Source organism: Trematomus bernacchii, unplaced genomic scaffold (assembly GCF_902827165.1).
Source record: "Trematomus bernacchii unplaced genomic scaffold, fTreBer1.1, whole genome shotgun sequence".
NCBI classification, from domain to species: Eukaryota; Metazoa; Chordata; class Actinopteri; order Perciformes; family Nototheniidae; genus Trematomus; species Trematomus bernacchii.
The window spans coordinates 5,565,106-5,588,681 of NW_022987531.1; the positions used below are offsets into that span (position 1 = coordinate 5,565,106).

At 39.8% G+C, this 23,576-nt stretch overlaps 1 protein-coding gene across 1 annotated transcript; it reads left to right on the plus strand.

Moving 5' to 3' along the window:
• The first annotated feature begins 12,552 nt into the window (after nt 1-12,552).
• On the plus strand, nt 12,553-22,155 carry degs1 (delta(4)-desaturase, sphingolipid 1). The gene is made up of 3 exons (XM_034122236.1): nt 12,553-12,799; nt 17,675-18,417; nt 20,805-22,155. Exons 1-3 carry the CDS (start codon nt 12,718-12,720, stop codon nt 20,949-20,951), a joined length of 972 nt encoding a protein of 323 aa, XP_033978127.1. The 5' UTR covers nt 12,553-12,717; the 3' UTR covers nt 20,952-22,155.
• Nucleotides 22,156-23,576: the final 1,421 nt, after the last annotated feature.

Below are 23,576 nucleotides of genomic sequence, written 5' to 3' on the forward strand. Positions count from 1 at the left end.
CAGAGGAGAGGAGAGAGAGGATAGAGACTGAGAGAGAGGGAAGAGAGAGAGACGAGAGATGAGATGAGAGAGAGACGGAGAGAGAAGCCGAGACAGGGAGGCAGAGGAGACACAGAGAGAGACAGAGGATGAGATAGGCGATCTCGAGAGACAGAGAGAGAGAGAGGCGAGAGCTGAGAGAGAGAGAGAGAGAGAGAGAGACTGTAGTGAAGGAGTGCGCTCCCGCTCACGGGAGACTGCTCGCAAACAGCTGTGGGGCGAGTTGAAAGTACGTTATGCTGGCCGGGGTGTCTAAATAATGCTTCTGGGCCAGCGGGCCATTTATAATGTCGAGCCCTGTCATATGAAAGCTGAGAGTCCACAGATTCTATTGGTATACGTTTCATCCCTGTGCGATCAAAACTCACTGTTCAATAAAAGAACATTTTACCTTGAAAATCAATGCATTCTAATAGCGGGTCAATTTGACCCAGGTGGCGGTTTTAGGTATACAAAAACTTCTGGCGGTTCTAGTGTTAACTATAGGCCTATATCTAAATAACCAAAAGACTAGTTTATTGTTACAGCCATGTTTTCTTTAGGTTATTACAGTTATTAGCATAAACAACTAACTGATGTTACTAAACTAGCCCGAAGTGACTATATGTTTCAAGAAGCTACGGTTTCTTTTATTTGTTTCAGGCCTGTACACCTGGGGCCCATCCAGAACGCTGCAGGTCTGGTTTTTGGTCTAGCTGAAAAGTAGACATATATCCATGTTAAGAGAAAACATACTGTTCTTAGCACCTCAGCTGCATTTTATGATGACAATGAAAAGCAAGCAAACACATTTTAGATTTACAACACATAAATGTTTTCATCATCTAAATCACAATTAGAATTTGTTTTCCAAAAATTATATGTAGCGTGTATATTGTATATATCTCCTCGTATACAATTTGTAACACACAATTGTATGGTTCACAATGTTGCTGACAGAGCTCCTGCTGCTTCTCATCCTGTTGCTCAGTGGCATTAATCACTCCCCATACTGAATCCCGGTAACAGCAGCATCAGGACCAGAGCTGCGTCACGTGACACCAGGACAGGAGGAGGTTACGCTACACACCCCCCATAACATTAACAATGTCCCTCAAGGAAAAAGAGGAATGCTGGTAAGGTTGTGGGCAATACAAGCTTTGTTTTTATTTTACAGTTTTATTGTTTAAACTAAACATAATAAATATTAGAATATGTCGCTTTTGTCTCAATTCACTTAACCTTGCCTAACATATTTTATAAATTGAGAAATTGTGTAAAGATACTACTATGATCATTGATCACTTATTTAGAGATAGATAAAATATACATACATTAAAATTACATGTATTATAGTAGCTATAGTTACTAGTAATTTTTCAGGTCATGGTTTTACATAAAAAAGCATGTGATCATGTATAGCATTGGCTACAACGCATTATTGACTGTTAAACAAGTATTTCCATTTTTGTTTTTTTGTGACAAATTTCAAATGTCTAATACTTTTTTTTTGCAGTTTCATCAAAAAGGGATTTTTCCCTCTTAGCTTCTGATATAGTTTAATTGTAAAATGTTGAAACTCATCAATATTCCCAAAAAATAACAATTGAGAGAAAATAAATCCTGTTTCACGGGTTGGTTTTTAATCCTATTATATATTATTATATTTTATATGTATATTTTATCCCAAACAAAAATATTTTAACCTATGCATTAAGTACTTTAAATCGTAGAGGTTCACAATTTTACTTACATTTTTCTTTTTTCTTATTGTTCACGGGAGTCTGAAATCGAAGAATTTAATTGAAAAACGACTGTTCCCCATATGCAATAACAACTAATCCACTAAAACTTGAATTTAAAACATTTATCAAGATTAATGTGCGACCTCTCACATTAATCTTGTGACCCTTTAGAGGGGCCAGACCCATATGCTGGAAACCACTGTACTATACCACAGCCTTTATTATTTGACATTTCTGTACTTAAACTGACTGTAGAACCCCCCCCCCCCACACACACACACACACACCACAACACAGACTATAGGCTGCAGCCACACAGAGACGATACGGGTATATATTATTATATAGAGTCGTTATTCGTTTGTTTTAAAGCTCAATACATAACAAAGAAGACCTTTGACCGGCACTTTTCTAATTTTGACCGGAAGATTTAAACTTTAACGGACATGTTGACCGGCGGAAACAAATTCTAACGGAAACTCCGCACGGTTCCCTCGTCCCTTGGAAGAGGCGGAGATGTGGGTGTTTTTCATCAGCTGGTGTACTACCGGGGAGATTTACAGCAGGAGTACACGCTTGCCTCGGGGAGGGAGAAAAAGAGCCAGAGCCCTGGCCCCTGCCTCTCCCCACCTCTGCTGCTAAATCCACCGCGGAGAATAAACAGAAGGGCAACCATGCATGCTCGTGAAGTCTTCTTCGCTGCTTTTGGTGTATTTTGTGGCGGAAGTACAGCGCCACATACAGGCCCGGCATATCTACTACAGCGTCTCCAGCGGGTCGAGCGGTCTCGTGTGGACGGACACGTTTCTGGTGCCGATTGCGTGTGGACGGAAGACTTTTTTGATATCGAATTCGGTTCGTTTTCGTTACTGTCTCCGTGTGGCTAGGATCTATAACACCCCTTGCTGTTAAATACCAACCAACTATGTGCAATATGTGCTATATATACCTGGCTGATAAATCCTAAGAACTGTTACAGGATGTGTATTTTGAAAATTATGTAACTTTTTATTTTTTATTATATTTTTCATTATATCATAACTCAGTACTTTTTAATGCATGTAACATGTAACATATGTAACATTAAGCTGTCTGTGACATAAATGTCCCCTCTGTGGGACTAATAAAGTTATTCTGATTCTGATTATGATTATAGATGCGTGACAACAGCATAACTTCTTAGTTTACAAGGTGTGTCCTGTTCTACTAGACTATCACTGCCAGTTACAAGAAACTTAACTGCTTGTGACATTAGCATCGACCTTCAAAATCACACCTGAGTTCATCCCTTGGTGTGTTTAAGCCTTTAGGTCGACCCCCCCCCCCCCCCCCCCCCCCCACACTGCAGAGGACTTCCTGGAGGTGAAGCTGCAGTTGTTGCCAGCAGTAACAACACCTGTGACATTGATGTGACTGATCATAGAATGTGTCCTGGCCTCCTGTCGGGCTGCTGCTGAGAGGAGGAAGTGAGTCACAGAGGTCAGGGGAAAGTCTTCTTTCGAGCCAAAATAAAAACAGGGAAATACATTTAATCGAGTCTCTGCCTCAGTATCGACGCTTAGTTTCTGTTTACGCAAGTACAGGAACTGGACCTTTGAGTGACCCCTGTAACATAAAGAGGACACATTATGCTCATTTTTAGCTTCATATGTTTTGTGCCTCTACTGTGACATGTCTCCATGCTTCAATGTTCAAAAAGCTCTTTATTCTTCTCATACTGCCTGTGCTGCAGCACCTCTTTTCACCCTCTGTCTGAAACCAGAGCCCAGTCTGCTCTGATTGGTTAGCTGGCTCTGTTGTGATTGCTTAACTGCTTGGAGATTTGTTAGAAATGTCCCGTCACTTAGCCTATCACGTACAATGTGTTGGAGCGCTATAATAGAAGCACAAGTGTTACTTAGTGATGTCATTTTGTTACAGAAGTAAACAAAGGAGACCAATGGAGGCATTTCAGGCAGAGGGGTAGTGTGGAAGAGAAATTCCCCCTGGGGTGAACTTTGGGATGTTAGCCTTTGCAGACCATTTACATGCACAAAAACCTATATAACACACCACACGAAATGGAAAACTACAAAAAGCATAATAGGGCCCCTTTAATATTCTTAGTGCAATCTTACAAAACAAAGCTGGAAACCCCTACAGTTTTTGTAAACATGGAAGTGAATGCCAGCTTGGAGGCTGCATGTGTTGTACTTCCCAACTACCGCATGATTACGTGACAGAATTCTTACAACTACTAATCAATTACCGTAAAAAGGGGAAAGCCCTGCATCAGATGACTACTATAATCAAATATATTACAGAGAAATCCTTCTGAAATGTTAAGAGAAACAGCTGTTTAGTGAAGTTCAGTCATAGACACACTCGGGTGGATATATTTAGTCCTTTGAACATTGTACGGAGAGGTAAACACAACCACATTTACCTCTTAATCTGATAAAGACCATGTGATGGTATCAGCATTGGGTCTAAATATGAGCTCAATGGAGAGGACGCTTCCTTGGTAAGACATGTCTTCCGAGTCAGGTCGATTAGAGGCTAGGCAAGAATGCTTCCTGGCATTCGGAGAACGAAGAATGGAACAGGCTAGCAAGTGTGCGTCATATGAGAGGCCCTGCCTTACATTTTCCGCCAAAGATTTTGGAAATTGGTCCGTGCGCAAAGCATTGTGGGGATTTTAAGACCGCGGAGGATACACATGTGCAGCCTCGAAATTTCCCGCAAACAAAGGACGCCGGCCTCGGTAGGATTCCAAGCATCCTGGACATTGGAACAGTCCTTCGGCGGGACTCGGTGAAGTAGCATCCTTGAAATAGTGGCTCTGGAGCAGCCCAAGCAGTAAGGCAACAGGACACATAGGGTGTTTCTCAATCGCGAGTACGCTTGCTTGGTAGCACATGTCTTCCGAGTCACTTGCTTCAGAAGCGAGGCAAGAATACTTCCTGGCATTCGGAAAACAACGAGTGGAACAGGCTAGCAAGTGTGCAGGTGTGCGTCATATGAGAGGCCCCGCCTTACATTTTCCGCCACAGATTTGGGGAAATTGGTCCGTGCGCAAAGCATTGTGGGAATTTTAAGGACGCGAAGTCTACCCATGTGCAGCCTCGAAATTTCCCCCAAACCAAGGACGCGGCCTCGGTGGAATTCCAAGTATGCTGGACATTGGAACGGTCCTGCTGCGCCACTTGATGACGTAGCATCCTTGAAATATTGGCTTGGAAGCCAATATCCTCGCGATTGAGAAACGGCCATAGACTGGGTTTTTTATTTACCCAAAAGTCCACAGAAAACATCATAAATCAATCATTTCTAATAACTAGGCCTATAAAAGAGGTCAACAGAAAATACTAGTGATGTTACGTATTGCGCCGAGGCTTCGGAGCGTGTGTCGAGTAATCCCCGAAGCTTTTTGTGAAGCATGTATCGAGGCTTGTATCGTTTTGGGCCAGTGACGTCATCGATGACAAACGAAGCCTCGCTGCCTGTCGATACCACGTGACTGCTTCAGGAAGCGATTCAGATCGGTTGAACCGTTGAACCACAACGCTCATAATACCCATGGATGTATAATAAGAACCATATTACCCTTCCTGTACCCGGGCCCGCTGGTGACACGATGGAATTAAAAGAGCTCAGACCCTCACTTATATAGAGGTCGGAACATGTCATAAGTATAAATAGATACAAGCATAAATAAATGTAGGAATAAAAACATGAATAAATAAATGAATAAATACAGGAATAACTATGGTGCAGTGTTTTCAGGGAGATTCAGCATGTGTGCTGTGGCTCAGCTGGAAAGCAGTTGACTCACGACCGCAGGGTCCCTGGTTCAACGACTGAACAATACGTATGTTTTGTTTATAAAAGCTACAGCTAAATGAGATAATGTAGTTAAATGTATTCTTTGATATGGTTTAGCCTTTCTCAGGCTACAACATGGTTAAGTTTATGAATATTATTAAGGAATACAAATCCCTCTTTGCAATGTTTACCAGCCTCCTTAGGCTTTTCAATCACAATCATTCAACTGGAATAAAAACAATATTGTTAACATGAACATATGATTTAATGTTCGTTGTTTAGAGTTATTCTAAGGCTTTACTCATTGGGAACTCGGTATGAGATAGAGCACACTGTTGAGATGTCCAATCTGCCTGTTTTACACACTTTGACCAACAGGGGGTTTGTGTTCAAATGAAGCCCATGATGAAGCCTCATGAGATGAAGCCTTTTGCGAACCAATTGGCTGGAAGGCTGGAAAGCTGGAAAGCTTCAAAGCTTCATAAGGCTTCATCTCGCCATCACTAGAAAATACCTCAAAGAAACATGGCATCAACTTAACAGGTGTTAACTCAACAAACTGACCTGCTACAATGAAAAACCAAGGAACCTATATAGTGGCTTGGCCAAACCAAGTTGAAACCAAGGGATAATTAATAGTAACAGAATACACAAAGGACACTGACAAAACCCAAATCCCCCCTTTAACATGGAAGCAGGTGGTTTGTCCCAATCTGTCCCAATTGGCTCCTTGCAGTATTTATAAGTCCTCAGCGCTCGGCCACACCCTTTGCTGAACCAGGAAGTAACCTGGACATGGTAACTCAAGAGACAAAGAAAGTAATTAATACAACATTTTTGTCAGTTAATTTATGTAACCGTAGCCAAAGTTTAACAGTCCAACGTCAGGCCGCCTAGTAAAAAAGCAAGTTAAGCTAACTGTACTCGGCTAGCTTATCAAAATGTCTTACACGTGTAAGGTTTGTAAGTTCAGTACAGGGTCCATTCCTGCATTCATTTTGCATGTTAAAATTCACAGAAATCTTGCAAACATTAGATTTCAGTGTGGACATGCAGAATGCCCTACTGTTTTCAAAGTGTTTTAAAATAGTGTGTATTATCTAAGAATAGTGATAATGTATTTTCCAAACAGTGCCTTTTGTTGGGTCTCGTCAAATTTGTTAGTTATGTTTATGTATTATTTCTGTCATTTCATGTTTAGTCAGGTTTTCATGTTTATTCACGTCATGTCAGGTCTGTCTATTTATGTCATTCATCTCTAGTTAAGTCCCCGTGTTTCATGTCGTGTCTCGTTTTCCATTTCCTGTTTTATTTTGTAATTACCTCTTGTCTCTCATTTCAGGCCCCTCTTCCTCCCTTTGTGTGTTTTCCCGCCATTGTCAGTGTCTGCCCCGCCCCTGATTGTTTCCACCTGTTCCCACTCACCTCATGTTTAAAGGGGACCTATCATGCAAAATGCACTTTTGTACGTCTTTTATACATGAATATGTGTCCCCGGTGTTCCAGGGAACTCACCAAGTGTCAGAAAACACAACCCTCTCTATTTTCCTCCATACCCAAATCTCTAAAAAAGGGGCTGCAACGGATCTGATAAAAACTGATCCAGATTTGAACACTTTACTGACGTCAGGAAAGTGGCGCTACGGCTATTGGGACAACTCTCCACCTGTCAGGGGAATGTGGGGTTGGGCCACGGCCGGCCATTGCTGCTCGAAAGCGCTGGAGACGCTGTAGTACATATGCCAGGCCTGTAAGTGGCGCTGTAGTCTGCCACAAAAGCAGCGAAGAAGATTTCCCGCCCATAGTTACCATGGTTACCCTTCTGTTTATTCTCCGCTGTGGCTTTTTTTCTCCCTCCCCGAGGCAAGCGTTTGCTCCCGCTGCTTTAATTCAATGCAATCCCTCCCCGTCGAGGCAAGCACTGTAATTCTCTCCGGTTAGTCCACCAGCAGATGACAAACACCCACCTCTCCGCCTCTTCCAAGGAACGAGGGGACCGTGCGGCAGAGTTTCAGTTTCTTTCGCCGATCAAGATGTCCGTTAAAGTTTAAATCTTCCGGACAAAATTTGAAAAGTGCCGGTCAAAGGTCTTCTTTGTTATTTATTGAGCTTTAAAACAAATGAATAACGACTCTATAGGCCTATAATAATATAATAAAACACGGAGGACGGAGATCTTTTTTTCTCCCCCTCTTGACTTGATCAGAGCACGGCTCCCCTCTCCTGCAGGGGGGCGTGGTCAGCTGCAGCTCACAGAATCAGCCCCGTAGACAGCAAACAGCACATAGAGCGAAATGAGGCATGGCTAAAATGCATGATCTGTTTGGTATTTTGAAAACAGAAACGTATAAATATACCTTATATAGGTATGGCCCTACAATATATCATTTAAATATAGCATGATAGGTGTCCTTTAAATAGTCCTGTCTCCCTCCTGTCCTGTGTCAGTTTGTCTTGTTTGTTCCCACGTGTGGTCGTGCCAGGCCTCAGCAAAGAGAGGATCGTTTCCAGTCTTGTCAGGTTTTGTTATTTTGTTATTTTTGTAGACTTCATTTTATCTTAAGTTCTCTTGTTACGCTTAGTTTTTTCCTCCTTGTGAGCGTTTCTTTTGTTATTCCAGTACTTACTCTGTTAAGAGGGATTTTCTGTTCATTGACATTAAAAAGACAATTTTTGTTACATTCAAAACTGTGTCTCTGGGTCGTGCATTTGGGTTCTCCAGTTTGTGTCGAGGTCGTGACACCTTTTCAACTACAGCACGTCTCTAAAATGGCTTGGCAGAAGAAATGGCTTCATATTTGTTGTGTTGATTTGTTATCGCCACTGTTTTAAAAATGCAATCTCCATGTTTTTGGATATTAATATCCATAGTTTTATGGATGGAAATATGTAATAAGTGTAGGAATTGCAGCTGCTGGTCAGTTAAGCACAGTTTATAAGACATGGAAGATAATTGTACATGGGATATGCAATGGAAGACTACATTTGTGGTAGCCATGGTATGCTCACCCATTTAGCACAAGAAAATACATGTTCTTGATACCGTTCAACAATTAAGAATAAATTGTTAAAATGTATTGTTTGCTGTCTCTATGCAGTTATTGGTGAGCTTTAAAATTGTGTCAAGAATTTCTGGTAATCTGTAAATTACCAGCATGACATGAAGTATACTATAATAAAGAAATTGTTTTACAGTTACAATACTGATACTGCAACTTAAAATTATAGCATTAAAGTTTATATTTTAGAGTTTAAACACTATTACCGTAAACAAAAATACAGTACTTTTTAAATGGCAGTGTTTTATTTTATAGTTAAAATACTATTACCTTAAACAAAAATACAATGCTTGGAAATTACTGTGTTTTATTTTACAGCTATAACACTACTGCTGTAACAAAAAATAAAGTAATTACATATTACTGTGTTTCATTTTACAGTTAAAACACTATTACCGTAAACACAAATACCGTACTTGGAAGTTACTGTGTTTCATTTTACACTGTTACTGTAAATAAAAACTTGTAAATACTGTGATTACCTTTACAGTATGTAACTGGCAGCAATTGACAAGTTACTTACTGTAATTCATTTTACAGTAAGTAACTTGTGAATTGCTGCCAGTTACATACTGTGAATTTCACGGTACGTTTCTTAAAGTGTGCTGTAATGGAAGTTTTATCACTTTATTGCGTTTAGTATTGTGCTAGTCACAAAGAAGTTTTCTGCCAGTAAGCATTTTATTGCTTCCAGTGCCACTTGTTTCCTCTAATGCTTTCTGGAAACTCCACCAGCTCCTGTCAGTTGGGGAATAATGACTCATGCTTATTGTACATTTACAATAATAGCTGCTAAATATGCTGACTGTTCCTCAGAGAAGCAAGTTCTGAATTAAATGTTCAAGTGATTAAATCATTAAAAGTAAAGCAGCTGCCCATGTTGTTGTAATTTAATGTATGTGATCCAATTGATGATATTTACTGTAAATACTATTGTTTAGCTTAAACAGAGGAAAAATAAGTAGACAGATTTAAAGCTACTAAAAATATGATGTGGTATTTAAATAGGGGCACATGGGATTTTTCAGATATTTCAAATATGTATTTCAAGAACATTATTTAAAAGATAAATTCGTCATAACAGTCTGTGGTCTTTGTAAAACATTCACATTTTCACAAGTATATTTGATAACCACAAATATCCTATATCATATTAAAAGATTTGTAAAATGCTGCTGATAGGTGGATATACGGAAACATAACTAATCATTAATAAATGTTATTATTGGCTGAGAAAACCGTTGTTTAGGAACAAACTATTATTTCAGCATATCTGCATCTGCAGCCTCAATGAGTTTTATAAGAGATGAGTCTAAAGCAAACCTACAAATCATAACTTCATAGACTGATTCTGACGGCAATTGTTGAGAATATGGGAAATGTCATCTCTGAGTGTTCCCTATTCTCATTTCTGTTGTACTGAACATTCACCACCAGGGGGCAGTGTTTCCCTTAATAAACTATGGAATTAGGGAAGTAGCTCTTTTTTTTTTCAACCTTTATCTATGGGGAAGTCTCACTGAGAGGAAGCCTCTATTTTGCAGGAACACCCTGACACACATTCACATCTGGAAGTTGCTGCTGGCCACCGAGCCCCACCCTGATCATCCTGGGAACACACCCGATGACCCTCTTTCACAAGCACACTCCTCTAACCTTAAGGCCAACAATACCTAATCTCAATGTAGCTGACATTACTGTGTAGCTGACCTTACGTCTGAACTTACTCACAGAGGTCACATGCCAACCAAACGGTCTGTCCAGTTTAAGAATTTCTGTTTAATTTGCCACACTGCTATAAATGGAAATTGTGTGTGTGTGTGTGTGTGTGTGTGTGTGTGTGTGTACATTTGCGAGAGAGAAGGGGAACCACTGATGCATATTGTACAACAACAACTCATATCCATGGCTACAGTTTTCATAAGGGTTGAAGTTCTGTAAAAAGAAGAGTAAAGACGAGGGTGATTAGACGGACTGCTTATCATGACAATGCATTTTTCATAAACGTTAGTTATTTGCTTAGGGAATTAACGCTTTTTCAGCAGTCATATCTACAACATACTATTCCCCTTAAACTAAAGGTGGACTTCCAGCCCCTCCCCCAAAAACACACTTACACACACATTTTACACCCCTGGCCTAATTTGGCATTGCGGATGGTGAGTGATCTCATGTGACATTGTCATAACATTTGTACCAATAATGTGATAATTTCCTGAAAAAGATAGAAAATAATAATAATGCGTAATTTGGGATTTTTACATTTTAAGGTTGGTCTTTTTTTTCTTGTTCTACATTTCTTTTTAAGAATTTAGGACCGTTACTGTACATGCATTGGATTTTAACATGATCAAAAACGTATTTTTGCCAGTAAATCTCTAGTGGAGGATATAGCATACACATTCATTAGCTAAAACAAAACATCTCATTAGCTACAGACTGCATGAACCTTTTATCTCAACAGGTGATGACCACATGGTAAGCTACAGCATGACGTCAAAGCATCGTTTCCTGAAGGTTCTGGTAGAATATCAGAAAGAGTTTGATAGGATATAATGATACATAGGCTACTTTTTTATTCATCGCATGGTACACACACTAATTAACAGTTTATTAAGAATTGCCTTTGGACAAATAAGGGGAATAATGGAAAAAGATGTTTCTTCTACCAGAAGAAGCTCTATATCTTTGGGGAGAAAAGAGGGATATGAATACAATGTCAGTGCGTCATATGAACCCTCGCAATATGATAAAAATGCCTATTCTGTTTCTAAAATAGACTACGACGTCAATAAGATTCCCCCCAGCCACATAATCATCTGATTTATTACATACACCTCTCTCCATTGCAGTAACACAGGAGCCCAGATTGAGGTCCCCAAGGCTGTACAGGGTTGAAAAGGAAAAAGTTGCCTTTCACCTGTGCTTACCATCCTGTCCTGTTATCAGAATCAGAATATCTTTATTGTCATCATACTTTGGTATGACGAAATTCCATTAGCTTCTCTCACTGCAGTAATAGAAATAGACACAAATAAATAAAAGCAGGGATACATTTATTTAAATTAAAATGTTAACATACAAACTACAAAAGTTTAAATATAACTGTGTGTTCATAAATAGATTCTAAAAGTAACAAGATGATAAAAAAGGGCCATAAATATTTGTGGCTAGTCTTTGAGGGGTGGAAGTGTGTTTGTGTATGTTCACAGTTGTTGTAGTGTGTTCGGTGGTTGGAAAGGATGGAGGCCACAGCTCTTGACAAGAAGCTGCTAGTGTGAGATTGTATTTTCTTAAACCGTTTTCCGGTTCAGGACATAGAAATGCATGCAGTTAAAACTGCAGATAAAGCACATGATTATATGTAAAGATATCAAAAAATCTGATCTCTGATGTTTCAATGTTGACAGGAGGTTATCCGCTTTCAAAAAAATCACCCCAAATCACAAATGTTACACCAACTTCCTGCAGTTGTTTGAAGGCTACTGTTTTAGGTAATTGTGTAGTTGATCAGATGGCCTAATTGCTTTGCATTGAAAATACAATTTAATATTCATAAAATAGTTCACATATCAGGGATCATCAGGTAATGATAGACAATACAACGGGTTTGGGAACCACTGCTTAAGTGCCATACCATGTTGGATTTGAAGCACAAAGAGACTTAATCTCACTAAACCCTTTGTGTCCTGATGAGAACCAGGTAACGTTGGGCGGGTTTTCTTATCTTGGCATGGTATTATAAAGTTGAAAGAAGACAATGGGTTTTCTTGCAATATCTAAACTAAAATCTCCTACTGTACTTTAACTAGTCATCTCTGACCAGCTGCTAGCCTATTTCTGACAGGTTTATAACTATTATTTTATAGTTTATAAAAACTGCGTCATTCAATATGCTTGCCTGCTGTCTGAGGCTGTAGGAGGAGCTGCAGCCGGGCAGAGCTGACTCAATCCGCCAGGTCACAGACGGCCCGATAGGCTGAGGAGAGAGGAGAGGAGGTGGACCTGAATCACAGAAGTTCCCTTCTGAAACGATCGGTTGATATTTAGTTTGTTTTTTTGTACAAGAAAGTCGTTTATTACAGTAAAAAATGGGGAACCGGGTCGCCCGTGAGGACTACGAGTGGGTGTACACAGACCAGCCGCACGCCGACAGGAGGAAAGAGATCCTGGGTGAGCTAGCTGATCCGTCTGAAAGTTTTAGAAAAACCCATAGTGAACTTTATTTAGATAAAACTATGTTTACTCGACTGGTATGTTGATGACTAACGTTAGTTAACCGTGCAGTTTGGCATAAATGCCTCCTCCATATCAGCTGACTCGCTTAGCTAACTTATGCAAGCTAGCTAACGGTTTCATATCCTGCTGTGCATTCGCGAGTAACAGACTAGCTAACTGACACAGGTTGGGTTGGTGAATACATTACAACCTTTAATGACTGACCGCAACCAACACGGCTGTTATCAAAGTAGTTATATTTATAAAAGCTAGTTGTAGCTAGTTAGCTTAATGAAACATAACCATGTTAGCAATGTAATGTTAACCCTACAGCCACAGTAATGTTAGTCAATTCGCCACTCCCTGAAGTGACATAACACCGAGTCTCTGAGGTGCTGTTAGCGGGAAGTAGCAGTAACGGTTCAGCGTTAGATACAGTCATGAAAGGAAACACCATGCCAGAAGGGAAGCTATCACAAGCCTTTTAGTTGCTAGTTCAGAAGAGTTTAATACCTAACTTAATTGACGTAACATGATGCTGTTTAATAAGAAATCAGGTTCAAGACCTTTTCTATTGCTGCATTAGTCTTATCAAGTGTAGATATTTAATTAGCTTTATTGATATCATGCCCTAGTTTAATTTTAGGGCTCTAGTTAATGATCATTATGATAATCAAGGAATGTGCCCATCATTTTCTAAGTAATCCATTAGTTGTTTGTCTTTATAATATATTTTCCTTTGTTAAAAAATGACAAAACCGATGCATCCAGATGTCTCCCCCTTTATATCAACATGCATCTACTTTACTACTCAATTTCATATTATAATCTCTGGCATGGGCACATTTTGGAGGGTTTTACACACATTTGAGGAAATACATTCATATGCGTAATCTTGTTATACCAATATTTGAAATGACTAAACTGATGGTTTCTCTTTTTTGGATTGCATGCACTTGTAATGCTAAAAAGTAGTAGGTGTCATCCAACATATTAGGGTATTTAATTAAAGTAAGTAATACATAATCAAATTCATTGCAGAAAACTACTTCAACAATAATTATATTTCCAATGTCAGAGTCAAATAGCATTTCCTTCCTCCACACAAGATCTCATCACAGAGGTAAAACGGGGCGGTCCTCTTCAATCCCTTTGGAAGTGGAGCCCGTTTTGGATGGTTGAGGATGTGTAGGTTTTAGGTACCGCTTTGTATCTCTTTAGGCGCCGTTTACACGAGGAGAAAACTGCTTGTATCTGCATAGTTTCGCGTGCGTATAGCCCTATTATTTACACGAGGCCGATAGAAACTGACCCCACAAACGATAACGGGTCCCAAGGTGGATAGATTTGCAAACGAAACGCTCTGGGGGGTCAACCGAGTCCGTGTAATCACCTCTATACGAATATTTCCTGAAAAAATAGCGATAGCCCCACCTCTCCCCACCTCTGCTGCTCACTGCTGTAGCAACTATCAAAAATAGCTGTGTTAATTAAACGCACAAGGGGTTCTTGAATGAAATAATATTATAAAAGGCAAACCAGAATTGTTAACGCCCAATATACTCCTTAAACAAAATAAACAGAGTCAGATTTCATGCATTGATCCATTATATTGACAAAGGAGCGATCTCACCCGGTGTTTGTAGAGAATATCTCTCTTTCTGAGCGCGTCCTCTCCACAGAGACGTGCTTCTTGGTCGGTCGATGCAATATCCACAGATTCGGTTTCTTTCAGTTAACTTCCCCGTTGCATTTATCCATATGCTGAGGAAATTACTATATCCTGCTGAATACCAGCAATCGCCACACACACTTCCTCCTGTCAGTAGCTACTGCTAGTGCTACTGCTACTGACCATGCTACAGATATTAGTGCAAAATCTACAGCTCCTCTACCACAACCATCAGCAACAAGTGGACATGGAGAATTACATGAACTACATGTTGCTAAATACACCGCGGGGCTTAAACAGAAGGGTAGCCATGGCAACATTGCTGCGGGGCTGCTCGGGCTGCTCTTCTTCGCTGCTTTTGGTGTATTTTGGCGGAAGTTACAGCGCCACTTACAGTCCCGGCATATGTACTACAGCGTTTCCAGCGGCCTCGTTTGAACAGACACGTTAAATGAAACGAATGCATGTGAACGGAAGACTTTTTGGAATACGCATACTGTGCATAAACGCAAACGTTCCCGTGTGAAAGAGGCCTTAGTCTTTTCACACATTGCATACAAGACACTTAAGTCAATTTGTCAAACAAAAAGTACTGCCATTGTGAGGGGGGGTGAGACCAGTGCTGTGGATAATGAGACTCATACAGCCAGCTGTCTCCTGGGTTGAACTATTCATTTACTGAGCGATCAGGAGACACACTGCTTCACTACACACGAGGAAGGTTGTGTGTTTCCACTAGGGTGTAACAGTATGAGGTTATTCCATTGTACGATAACCATCTAGGTAAATATCACAGTATAACAGCCAGACTGCCACACACTCATTCATGTCAGTGTTATCCAGTTGATATAAAATGCATAAGGTTTGATAATTGTCAACTGTATTACCATGTTTTACTGCCATGCTTCACTCATGATAGCTTGAAATGAATCCTCCAAACCTCAGCAAACGCTGGGTCAGATTCCAGACTGGGTTCATTTGTTTCCTTGTTAGATAATACCGAGGGAGAACACGCACTAAGAAACATTGGTTTTGTTTCTTTTTGTATCTTGAGAAGAGCTTAGCAGTATTCAGTCACATGCCTCAGGCCTCGGTTGTGGGGGTGGGGGGGGCAACACACTGAGGTAATGACACAGGAGGTAGTGTTTGCTGAGACTTGTCTCTCTCTCTGCTGCAACTTCCCTGATAGAACGCATACATGTAACCTGAAAGCCCTCTTTGTTTGCTATTTGCAACTTCTGTAATGCAAATGAATATTTAATGGCTTTGAAAGGGAAGCCTTCTGTGACTTGTATCTTTTATCATGGATAGACCATTGTGTTTCATTTTGTTATTTGGCCTTTTTATTGTTAATCTTGAACTGCGAGTGCAGGTTTGAATTAATTGACTATTGACAATTGGAAATGAGACTGAAATCAATTACTAGTGAACTTCCTAAACAGAAAATGCTTTGCACTAATACATTCTCTTCAACATGCAATTATTTATATTCAGGCTGAAACCATGTCACTTAAATGCAGATACTTGGCTTGAGTATTTTCACTTTATGCCACTTTTACTCCACTATATTTGTTTTACAACTTAAGTTAAAAGTTACTTTGCAGATTTAGATTATAAATACAAAGTATAAATCAATCAATACATTACGATATATTAGTATAGGTTAGTAGGCTACCCAGCAGCATATAAGGTAATTGACAACAAACTTCACATTTACCAAGTGCAACTTTGGCATTAATGCTTCAATAAGTGAAGTAAAATAATTAAACATATATATGATTCTGAAATATACTGCATAAAGAGCCCTTTTTGTACTTCAAGAATATTTTGATTATAACGTTGAATGCAGTATGTTTACTTGTAAATGCGTGTTTTCTGTTTTTACACTGTATTATTGCTATTCTTTTACTAAAGTCAAAGATCTGAGTACCTTTTCCACCACTGCATAAATGGCACATGTGTTATGAGCTCCACAGAGAGAACTCAAGAGTGATGTGGAAGGTTGTGAAGTCAGCTTTAACTCCAACCCCTGTGCAGTCTCTGCTTCCACAGAACATTGTTTTATTAAGCAAAGCTACAGGTTCACTGATTGGTTGGTTGGTATATGGGAACAGCACATTGTGTTACTGCTGACGATGAGTCAAGGCCAACCAAGGGTCTGACATGTTCCAATCTGATTTGCTGCATGTCTACATACTGGCTAGTAACAGCTTGCACTGTCTTGAAGACATTTCAGTCTGCTGATGACTCAATGGGCTGAATGACTTTGTCACCTTAATGCCCTTCCATGTTTACTGTTCTTTGGTTCCCGCCAGTGATTAAGATAACAAAGATTTGATAAAAGGATTTACAATGTACAGCCCAGGTCTCCATTACTGCTGCATACAAAGAGGGGAGGTCAAAAGTCACAACGTATCTGCTGCACACAGCATGATAAGAACAATGCAGTAGCATTTAAAACAATTACAAGGGCGGCATATACACGAACACGGCCCGACATATAACATATGGGTTTGAAATGGTGTTAATATACAGTGATAACTTGTATTTGTAATTTCACAGTCCGAGCTGAGTTGTTGTGTTGTGCCGTAAGATGAATATATTTTTAAGATTGGAAAATATGAATAGATGAGTCAGTTAGGCTTAATTTGTTTCATCTTCGTTATACGGTTAAGTGTGAGACACTTTTTTTTTTTTTATAAAATGAAAACATTCATAGAATAAACCTTTCATTAATCTGTTGACTAGATGACTTGCTGGTGTGTGTTAAACCCAACCTGTGCTGCTAGTTATTACTTGAGGTTAATACATATCTTAAAAGTAGGTTCAAAAGAGGTGCTTGAGGCTGTTTGGGAGTCACCATGCACTGTAGCTGATTTGTGCTAAAGCCTTCAGGCTTATCACAGAATTGGGGGATGGTGCAATACATTTCACAAGCTGCAAATCAGTAATTACACATCTGCATTGAAATTGTTATTTGTGCCAAGTCTGCTTGTTCTTAAAAGGACATTACATTCTCTTAACCAAATAATGCAGATGTATCATTGTTTGACTCTAATCATTAGCCAAATGCCTTCATTTAAATGTTTGTTTCCTGGTGGAATCAGATAACAATGTTCTCTGAGTTTAACTGAATTCTGTTGTGTTCTCCCCCACAGCCAAGTACCCAGAAATCAAGTCGTTGATGGGTCCTGACCCGAGGCTGAAATGGATTGTTTGCATGATGGTGGTGATACAGTTTCTAGCTTTCTACTTGGTCAAAGACTTGGACTGGAAGTGGGTTTTGTTTTGGACTTACGCCTTTGGCAGCTGTATCAACCACTCAATGACACTCGCTATTCACGAGATCTCCCACAACGCGGCCTTCGGAAACAAGAAGGCCATGTGGAACCGCTACTTTGCCATGTTTGCCAACCTACCCATCGGCCTGCCTTACTCCGCCTCCTTCAAACGCTACCACCTGGACCACCACCGCTACCTGGGTGGAGACGGTGTGGACGTAGACATCCCCACTGACTTTGAGGGCTGGTTTTTCTGCACACCCTTCCGCAAATTCATCTGGATTATTCTGCAGCCGCTGTTCTACGCCATCCGGCCCCTCTGCATCAACCCCAAACCCATCACTCAGCTGGAGGTGACCAACGCGGCCGTGCAGCTCACCTTCAACTTCCTGCTCTACTGGCTGTGGGGGGGCAAACCTGTGGTCTACATGATGGCTGGGTCCTTGCTGGGGATGGGCTTGCACCCCATCTCTGGACACTTCATAGCCGAGCACTACATGTTCCTCAAGGGCCACGAGACCTACTCCTACTACGGCTCCCTCAACCTGCTCACCTTCAACGTGGGCTACCACAACGAGCACCACGACTTTCCCAGCATCCCCGGCTGCAGGCTGCCCATGGTGAGTACAGCTTGGAGGTCCTTGGTACACACAGTTGGCTCAGAATACACTGCCATGAGGTTAGAAAGGAAGAAATTATTTGGGCGGAGACTAATCTGTCTAGGCAGGCAGCTAAGCTAAACAAAGAAGGTGCAGCCGTGTTACTGTGAGACTGCTGGGTCTTTTTTCAAACATTCCGCCTGTGGGAACTGTTACATTAACATCATTTTGCCTCGTTATTTGGGTAACCAAACGATCAAACCCACTAGGGCTGTTGGTTGAGACTGTCCACAGTATGCAAAAGACTGTATTTGACTTGATCTCATTGCAAGACAACTGATCAGAACAGAGCGTGCACAAACATGACAACCAGGAAGCGTTTGGGATTGGGATAACACTAACTAAATCAGTATTTGTGAGAAAAGTCTACAAATATTTAAAATATTTGTGTCGGTGTTATCAATGAGTTGATTAGCTCATGGTTTCACAGTTTGTCCAAAAATAATTCATCTACCGTGCCCTTTCTTTAAATGTTTATTTTAGTCAATACTTACTAACTTGTTCCATGAATACAAACGTGCCAGCACTGTGAACTCCCTGATTACTGGATATGAGTCAGCTTCTCACAGTTTCAATTTCATTTTCTGACTGCACATCGCTATTGTTTGTGGAATCTGTGGAATGTTAAAGTACATCAAAAATAAATAATGAAACTGATCTGCAGGCCGAGCTGATTGGACGGTGTTGGAACTCACGAGTGGAGTTTATCCTAAATGTATAAAAATACAGCTGTCCTTTGTCTCTGTCTTTTGAGATGAATGCTAATATTTTATGCTAACCTAACATTCCTAACATGATAGACTTTACATGGCAGCATCTTCACATGCTTATTTATTTAAGCCTAGCATGCGAAATGCTTAATGTTTATATTATTACCTACACACATTTCAAAGGATTTGATAAGCTGATACAATTTGGTTAAATACAACTCCAACCACAGTCATGGCCTCTCTGTTACCTGTCTAACATAATACGAGCAGTGAAAATGAACTGAACTGCTCAGAATCTTAAGCAGTAAAGATAAGACACGTTAGAAATCAACCATTAGGCCAATGAGAGCTGTAAAGCATCACCGGAGTGTTACCATGTGAGAACAAGGCAGTAAAAAAGGTCAAACTCAGATACGGTAGTTTATTCACTAGAAACTCAGGACTAGTCAGCACAAGGTCGAGTTGTTGGAAGCTACAATCCTACAGTGTGATTGATCAGGATCTCACTATGTAAGGTGGTTCTATTTGGAGGAATTTAGAAAGACTTCTTTTAAACCAAGGTAGATACGAGTAAACATCACTCTAGGTTACACTACCAATTCATTGGAAGTGGACCAATTAGTCACCGTCTATTGTTCCATTTCACAGTCATTTTCTCAAGAGCCTTTACTCATGTGCTCGAGGAATGTCCTAGCAGTACTTCCTGTTTGCCGTCCACAGGCTTTATCAGCTGTCCACCCAAAGTGAATCACATCAATCACATGAGCAGCAACTAACCCTGCTGTTACACCTGTGTGTTAACAAAGTAACTCTACAACATGTATGTTTCAACATTGAAAGCATTCATAGGCTTTCAGGGCTCGACAGTAACGGTTGCCAGGTTGCCATTAGATCCATTGGCCCTTCAGCATCGAAGTCTTGGATGTATTAGTCTGGCCAATCCAAGACTTCGATGCTGAAGGGCCAATGGATCTATGGTGGGGATCAGCACAAAAGTCAAGGTGACTAAAAATGCCAACCGTATCTTCAGTTTTGGCAACCAAAAGCTGATGCCTGGTTGCCAGCCTGGCAACCACTTTTAAAAGTTAGTGTTGAGCCCTGGCTTTGTAAACTGTAAAACATTTTTTAAATATTACACAACAAAATGAAAAACAGTCAGAACTATCATAGATAAAATAACCATCAACCAATCACAAGAGATAACAAGGGATAAAGGCAATGATGAACATCAATGTATAGTATATAGTTAACAGCTAAAGGACGTTATTAATTCTCATATGTACATTCATGTCAACAACTACTCGGACAGACTCCATCTTTTCACTTGATATCTAATTCTCATGGTTAGTTTGTATCATTTCATATATTTAATTTACAAGATCCTTTCATTTATAGTTTATGAGATTATCTTTAAAACAAAATTCTAACGTGTTTAAATAATGCTACTCCTATTACTAGGAATAAGTAAGACTCCTTCTTGTATGTGGGTTTTTGTTTAGAAAATACCAAAAATAGTGAACAATTCTCTTTCCCAGAAGCCACTTCAGCGTTTGATGTCCAAAATATGACTTGAATTCCAATTTAAATGTGATTTAAGCGCACTCACCCCTGTATATTCTTCTCGTTCTTGTGTTCCAGGTGAAGAAAATCGCAGCAGAGTATTATGACGACCTTCCTCAGTACTCATCGTGGGTGAAGGTGCTGTATGACTTCATCATGGAGGAAACCCTGAGCCCTTACTCCAGAGTCAAGAGGAAGCTGAAGGGGGACGTCAAACAGGAGTAACTTCACTGGAAGCTTCTGGAATGAAGCTGCACTGTCTCACCATCCCATCAACTTAGTAGCTTTTACATATTAATACATACAGCTTAGGAAAGGAGGGTTGACACTTTGAAACCGCCTTTTTCTCTACAGGAGAAGAACGTTTATTGTTATTTTGTCAGACAAAAACAACATTGTTTGTTCAAATGTGACTGAAAATGTAGGAGTGTGTTTAGAGTCAGTACATAGGGCTGGTTGCACAAAGTCTTTCATGTAGAATTGTAATAACTCATTTTTAACTCATTTTTCCAAGGCATCGGTTTCAAAGTACCACAAAATGCTACTGTTGTAGATGTTCTGAAACTCTAGCTGGTGTGCTAATGTGCACTGAATGCTCTGGGAATATTTGCATCAAAGTGTGGTACCAAATTATGCAGTTTCCCTCTACTTGTATATTAGATCCTGAATAAGTCAGTATTTCATTCATGTTTAAAGGTTAGCATTTAGCTAGTAAGAGCGAAACAAAACAACATGTCTTTGTGCAATCAGCCCCAGAAATAACCATCACGAAACAAACACAGCAAACTAAAAAACTGCCCAAACAGTTTGCAAACCATATCGAAGCTGTCCATTTCTACGGTCAGAGATCAGCAGCATAAAAGCAGCTATGCTATTGGTTGACATCTTCATTTCGCGATTGGACCAAAGTTGCCTCTGAGTGAATCCACTCATCATTAATATCCCTCCATATGAAATGCGTTGGTTGCATAACATGTGATAGAATATGAATTCAGTCTCGCTTGGTTGCTTTTAATATTTTAAATGCATTAGGAAACCTTTTGTGGCCTGTGACACATTTTTAAAACTGCTCTTTAACATGCAACCCCTAAATGTTATCACAACATTGTGCAACCTGCTGTCCTCACACAGTGACTGAGAAAAGGTTCTGTTGTATGGGAGATGAACGTGTGTTACTCATCAGTGCCTCACAGCTTTTATTTCAATTTGTGGTCTTAAATTTCAATTTTACTATGTATTCATTTTGATGAAATATCTGCCAAGAATAGTTTTGAATCAATGCCTGTACAGCTGAGGCCCTGTCCTCTGTGTTTCATCAAGCAACCAAGAACAAATGAAATATGGTTGCTATTGAATTGGCGGATTCCAACATTTTTCATATAATATATTGTTACTCTAAAGCCAATAAAAGAATGAATGAAAAACTGGATTTCTTTGCGTTTTTCAATGTTCCATAGTTTCATGCAGTTGGCAAAACGATTTCACTACAAGGCACATTGAGTAGCTTTCATGGAGGTTTACATTCTCATAATCAGCAGATGGATTTGTCCCAGTTGTAAAGGGACTGTAGTTTTATAAATGTTTAAATGGGAAACCATATAAATCAAGAAGACATTTAGTGGATATAAAAAATGACTGATAATAAAAATGACAACAATATTAACATAATTCCTCCCTACAGAAAAAAAAAAGAGTAATTCAAAGCAAAACTCCAGCCTCCCCTTCCTTGTTATTGCCAGGTTTTTCTTTGAGGAAATTCCTTTATCTCCTACAAAGTATTTTTTTTACCATTGTTTGAATGTTTTTTTGTTCTTTTTTCCAGAACAACAGTGAGTTTATTAGACAATGCCATACGACATGAACTGTTGCTGGGTACTGGAGTACACTTAAATCCTCAGAAGTACCAAGAATGGTCCTGCATTATCATCATTTTAATTATCTTTGAAGGAACCTGAGAATATTTGGTGTACAAAATGTTAATGTACAAAGGTCACATTTACATTTTAACATGGTCTAGTGTACAACATAAAAGCACCATTTATTTGCGATGCCTCATTAAACTATCTTTGCAAACCTTTTTATTAATCTTATCTGTCGTATGGTAAACATCTTGAAAGACATCAGCAAATACACAATATGCTCTGACATAATTCATTATACGCAGCTGTGTAATCTATCATGTCTTGCTTTTCAAAACTTGTTTTTGAGACTTGTTATTGCATGCGTCTTGACTGAAGAAACCTCAACATCCCTGGCAGCTTAGATTTCTCCAACGTACAATTATATATATATATAAATATAGATCCTCCTAATGTTCTCCAAATGTCCACAGCCTGATACAATAATGCTCTGAGTTTTTTGTTTCCCATCCCTCCAGTACGAGACATGCTAACTGCAACTATCCAAATTTGCTAGGCAATCTTTATCTCCATCTCCAACAGTACAAGAAGAACTGTATTATTTATACAGTAAGCCATAGACTGGATGTAGTGGTCTAATCATTAAGAATGTAATTAGGTAGCGCCAGCCTGTTGCGGAGAGGGGAGGTGGAGACAACTGGCTCTCACTAAAATGTCAGAAAAACCAAGGATCAGTCTGGTACGGTCTGCAGAACGCACTGCTGCCTAAAGACAATAACACCAGGCAGTGCAGGACCAAGGCTGCTGGAATCATGAAGGATTGGAGCTATCCGAACAATGGCCTCTTTGAACTGTCCACAGTAAAGCGCTACAGCAGTCATAACCAGATTGGGGAGGCTAAGGAGACATACAAGATACATAAATACACATATACTGCTACACTGGTACTTGCCTTGTGTGATAGCCAGAGATGGGGTCGTTACTAAAAAAA

Excerpts from the sequence above, each read along its gene's own strand:
- degs1 (XM_034122236.1), top strand. The coding sequence starts at position 12,718 with ATGGGGAACCGGGTCGCCCGTGAGGACTACGAGTGGGTGTACACAGAC. Across the intron at positions 12,800-17,674 it reads CAGGAGGAAAGAGATCCTGG|CCAAGTACCCAGAAATCAAG; the intron begins GTGAGCTAGCTG and ends TCTCCCCCACAG. Across the intron at positions 18,418-20,804 it reads CCGGCTGCAGGCTGCCCATG|GTGAAGAAAATCGCAGCAGA; the intron begins GTGAGTACAGCT and ends CTTGTGTTCCAG.